The following is a 5,145-nucleotide window of genomic DNA, read 5'->3' as shown; positions in this document are numbered from 1 at the left end:
TAAGATATCTCAAATGTCACAAACTTTGTGCTAATTATGTGCAGATGTACTTAAAAACTTTGTGTTAGATTACGCCTTAATAAGCGCATTATTCTTAGGCAGATGCAAAAAGAGTGTGTTTCACCATCAAAACAATATTAGCATAAACGTACAAGAGACCAACAAAGGTTTCCGCAGTAGCCTTCTAATGCGCAAAATTGTTTAAGGTATAGAATTATTTTGTTAAAAGTACAATAAAGCAAAAAACCAATATAACACCATCATTCCTATGGCTCAAGCCTCCTCGGGTCACGGGGGAAGAGTGATGTTTTCCTTATGTTGTCGAGAGCGCAAAAGAGCATCACAACCCGCTCCAACCCGACTCCAAACCCACCATGTGGTGGTGCACCATACCTGTAATATTAATATCAGCACAAGCATATATAGATCATCTTCAAAATTCTTAATAAGTGGTTAACATAACAAGTTGAGAAACTAATACAGAATAATACATACCTGAAGGAATCAATATAAGTTGATATAGTTTTCACATCAATCCCGCATTCCGTTGCACGTGACTCTAAAAGTTCAGGTACGTGCACACGCTGGGCCCCCGAAATTATCTCCTCTCCTGAACAGAACGCAAAAAGTAAAGTTTAAAATATATTAAGTGTTATTATGTTGACAGCTAAAACTTATAAATAAAATGTAACTATGTAAGTGCAAGGTGGCTTGCCTCTAATAAAAACATCAAAGGAGTTGCTATAAGCCTCATTGTCGGGACATGGCATTGTGTAGAAAGGCCTGACTGCCAGAGGGTATCGGTGTAGAATATAGAACTCTGTTCCATACCTACAATCAGTTAAATATAGTATTAATAAGAAACACCAAAATCAAAATTGAATAATAATAATAACAACAAAGGCAAGTCAAGGAATAATAATAGCAACAACAACAATAATAATACTAATAATAATAATAAGCAGCAGGTCAAAGTTGGAGAATTTCACGTACTTTTCAAATACCAATTTTCCTAATGTTCTTTCAGTTTCCGTGTTAAGATCCCCAAGTGGATCTGCCTCGACGCCAGCATCCTATAACATCATTTATCAAAAATAATAAACGATTAAGATTATATCAAAATGCAATGCAACTTGTTAACAAACACAGATGAGGTCTATTAATGTTTGTTTAACTTTAAAACAAGAACACTTAATGATTATAATTTATTGTTCATGTTTGTTCATTAAAAAAGTGTTTGTTAGACAACCAACACCTACTAAAAGCATATGTGAATTATCCATATAAAAACAAATGTGAATATCCAAATTAAACTGGGCATAAGGGTTTTAAAAATATATAAAATAACACCGACTTTAAATAAACATTAGCAATAAATAATTTTGAATGCGAACGTAATTAAATTAACAAACATTCAAGAGAGCACATGAACAGATGAGACGTGTTTGTGTTCGCGTTCTTTCGTTCCATTAAATGAACAAAATTTTGTATTCATGTTATTCGTTTATTAAATGCACAACCATAAAAGAACTTCCCACTGACCGATTCACTAAATGTCCGGTCCTTTAAAAGACCTATTTAATGGGACAAAAGACAGTTGAAAAGGTATTGTGTCATACTGAACCGACCCGTGTTTTATAGTGTTTTATGAAATAACTAGTGTTAGATATAACAAAGAACAGAATACTATCACAATACTATCTTTTTTAACAAAGTTATCCAAAAGGCTTCAAAATAAATCATCTTTTTACTAACCTTTAGCATTTGGATCCCCTCTTCAAATGTGAGACGTAAAGTCTTCCTTAAGTACTGCATATTCAATAACACCAACACAGAAACATAAGTATAAAAGCATATCATATAAAGAAACTAACATAAACAAGAGAAGAAATTTAAATTACTTTTAGAGGTTTAAAGGGATACTGCTTCCCAATGGCTTCAAGCTCTTTCTGGCATTTCTCTTTCAATTTATCGAACATCTCTACAAAGAGACGGTCCACTATATCCATCACCTATATATGAAACAAATCATCAAACCTTTTGAAATCTTACAAATAATTTATACTTTATAAGTACTTGTCTATACCTCAGAATAATGCTCCTTAATCTCCATTTCCACATCAAGGCCTGTGAATTCACACAAATGCCTGTGTGTATACGAGTCTTCAGCTCTGAAAACAGGACCCACCACAAAAACACGCCCAAAATCCCCACATATTGCCATCTGTTTGTGAAGCTGGGGAGACTGTGCAAGACATGCAGGTTGTTTTTTGTATTCCAGTTTAAAAACAGCTGCACCACCTTCACTAGTTCCTGCAGTTAACTTTGGAGTCCGGATCTCAACAAAATCTTCATTCAGCAGAAACTGGCTAAAAAACTGCACAAAACAATATCAAGTTTGATAATTGGATATGTATACTTACTAGAACACATAAATGATAAATAGGCATACAAAAAGCATATAAAAACAAACATGATGTCATACATTTGATACTTGGCATTCAAGACGATAAATCCCTTGATTTGCTGGCGTTCGCAGGTCCAGAACCCTGTAGTTCAAACGAGTATCCTGATTGACACGAACAAGTTGTTCTCCAGCCTGCATAGCAGAAATAACCATTTGATCATATAAAACTGGGACAAGTTCTTAGTGACAATTATATAAATCAAAAATCTATCAAACATTGAAAGAAAGACGCACAACAATATACCTCCAAAGCCTTCTCAATTTCGACCTCACTCCTGGCCGCATCCTCAACATTTATAGGAAGCACTGTTGCAGCCCTGTTTACACAATGAATCGTCCTCACTTGGACTTCAACCTACAAATGTTGAATTACATGTTGCCTTTCAATAACACAGAATTCAAATATGAATTAAGAACATTTATATAAATCAAGACACCACAACTATCAATCTATGAATATACAAATCACCAAAACCTACTAATTAGTTACAAATCTAAAAGCTATATATTGGTTCATCGTATAGAAAAGTAGTTAACATAAAAATCTACAAATCACCAAAAGATAATTTGTAAGAGTCAGTGACAGTTACAATCTAACTTGCAAACATTCATATAATTTAAAAACACGACTAAGAATCTACAAATGACAAAACCTAACTTGCAGAACTCACAATCAAATTTGCACACATTTATATAGATCTTATATAAATCAAAACACCACAATTATCAATCTAAGCATCTACAAATCACTAAAACCAAATTTGCAGAACTCACAATCTAATTTGCAAAAATTTATATAATTCATAATAGGGGTGTGCATGAGTCGGTTCAATCAGGTTTTATTTTTGCGGTTTAACTAACAACTACGCAGTCGATATCACCAATAAATCACCGATGTATCGTTTTATAATTCAAATCACCACACATATCAAACTAACAACTACACAGTCGATATTGCCGAAAATTCACTGGCGTATCGGTTATCAGTCCCTTGGTAAAATATCGGTCATAATACCAGTCCCAATATTATCAGTGATATTGACTAATATTGGACCAATATATCACCAAATTTCCCGATATCAATTTTTTAAGTCAACTTTTAGTCAATTTTTAGTGTTTAATGTTAGTGTTTTAAGTCATAATCAGCTCCTACTTCCTTATACCTACTTGCTACAATCGTTAGTGTTTTGCAAGTTGCAAAAGATTAATTTGTTCATGGTAGGAAAGTATTTTGAATTGTTAAGTGTTAAATGGTTAGATATATAGATTCTGCATGAAATTACCAATATCCCACCGCAATAACCGATATCTCAAAATCAGTCCTTGACTGATATTCGATATTTTTTAGGCATTAACTGCCCCTAATTCAAAACACCACAATTATCAAAGTATCTCCAAATCCACAAAACCTAATTTGCAAAATTCACAATCTAATTTGCAAGCATTTATACAAATCAAAGCACCACAATTATCATTTATCAACCTAACAATCTACAAATCACCAAAACCTAAGAGTGCAATTTACCTGTTGAGATGCACCTTTAATTCCCTCAGGAGGAACCGTAACAATTCCATCAATATCAACAAACGACTTTTTGTTTCGGTTCAGTTTTTTCAGTTAAGGTTTTTTCGGTTTCATGCACACTTCTATAGAAAAGTAATTAGCATAAGAATCGACAAATCACCAAAACCTAATTTGCAGAATTCACAACCTAATTTGCAAAAATTTATGCAAATCAAAACACAACAATTATCAACCTACGCATCTACAGATTACTTAAAACATAAAATGCAGACTTCACAATCTAATTTGCAAGCATTTATATAATTCAAAACACCACAATTATCAATCAAGCAATCTACAAATCACTAAAACCTAATCTCCTAACATTTATATCACCACAATTATCAACCTAACAGTATACAAGCCACCAAAACCTAATTTGCAGTATTCACAATCTATTTTACCTGCTGAGATGTGCCTTTAAGCGGCTCGGGAGGAACCGTAACGACTCCTTCGATATCGACAAACGACTCCTTACTTATCGCAGCAGCATACTTCACCATTCGAGCACTCACAAGATCCGGAGCCACCGTCAACACACACTGCACCGTATATCCTCTCTCTCTCACCATCAGAAATGCCATCTTACTCCCCACGGCACGAATCGTCTGAGCTCGGCCTCGAATCAACACCGTACGGTCCTTCAATTCGTCCGTTAGAGCACTGACGGCGGTCCATACGCGGCCGGAAACCTCCTTTGATTGAAGATCTGCGATCGGAACGTCGCCGTAGTTAGCGGCGAGTGGATCCGGACCGTCAATTGAAACGCCGGCGACACCAGACGCGGCGGTCGCCGCCGCGGCGGCTTCCTGACGGCGGCGGAGCTTATCGGCTTTGGCGGCTTCTTTCTTTGCTGCTTTTTTGCTTAGTTCTTGTGGTGGCTGCTGCTGTTGCTCTGGTTCCATTCGAAGACGGTTAGGGTTAGGGCTTTAGTTTTCTGAATGTGTGAAGGTGAAGGTGAAAATGAAGGGAATGATTAGGGTTTTGGGTGAATCGTTCCGTGGAGTATTTATTCATTAACTCTCCGTGTTACCCAAGTAAAAAAACTCCAATTTGAATTAATTAATTAAATTAAATGAAATTCAACTTTGATTAAAAGACTCAAAACTATGGG

The 5,145-nt window shown here is 35.4% G+C and overlaps 1 protein-coding gene across 1 annotated transcript; it reads right to left on the bottom strand.

The window, feature by feature from the left end:
* Positions 1-245: 245 nt before the first annotated feature.
* On the bottom strand, positions 246-4,945 carry LOC143577138 (aspartate--tRNA ligase 2, cytoplasmic-like). The gene is made up of 10 exons (XM_077061062.1): positions 4,436-4,945; positions 2,712-2,822; positions 2,486-2,599; positions 2,087-2,377; positions 1,902-2,012; positions 1,756-1,809; positions 994-1,073; positions 716-831; positions 496-610; positions 246-393 (listed from the first exon to the last, which is right to left on the bottom strand). The coding sequence occupies exons 1-10, from the start codon at positions 4,934-4,936 to the stop codon at positions 267-269; spliced, it is 1,620 nt and encodes a 539-aa protein (XP_076917177.1). The 5' UTR covers positions 4,937-4,945; the 3' UTR covers positions 246-266.
* Between the last annotated feature and the right edge of the window lie 200 nt (positions 4,946-5,145).

This window comes from Bidens hawaiensis, unplaced genomic scaffold, assembly GCF_021521415.1.
Source record: "Bidens hawaiensis isolate Kalapana, Puna unplaced genomic scaffold, B.hawaiensis_p1.1 tig00028471_1, whole genome shotgun sequence".
Lineage (NCBI taxonomy): Eukaryota > Viridiplantae > Streptophyta > Magnoliopsida > Asterales > Asteraceae > Bidens > Bidens hawaiensis.
Note: the sequence above shows the minus strand (reverse complement) of the source record. Positions and strands in the feature narration are given on the sequence as shown.

Excerpts from the sequence above, each read along its gene's own strand:
- LOC143577138 (XM_077061062.1), bottom strand. The coding sequence starts at position 4,936 with ATGGAACCAGAGCAACAGCAGCAGCCACCACAAGAACTAAGCAAAAAA. Across the intron at positions 2,823-4,435 it reads TTAAAGGCACATCTCAGCAG|GTTGAAGTCCAAGTGAGGAC; the intron begins GTAAAATAGATT and ends CAACATTTGTAG. Across the intron at positions 611-715 it reads CTTTGATGTTTTTATTAGAG|GAGAGGAGATAATTTCGGGG; the intron begins GCAAGCCACCTT and ends CGTTCTGTTCAG.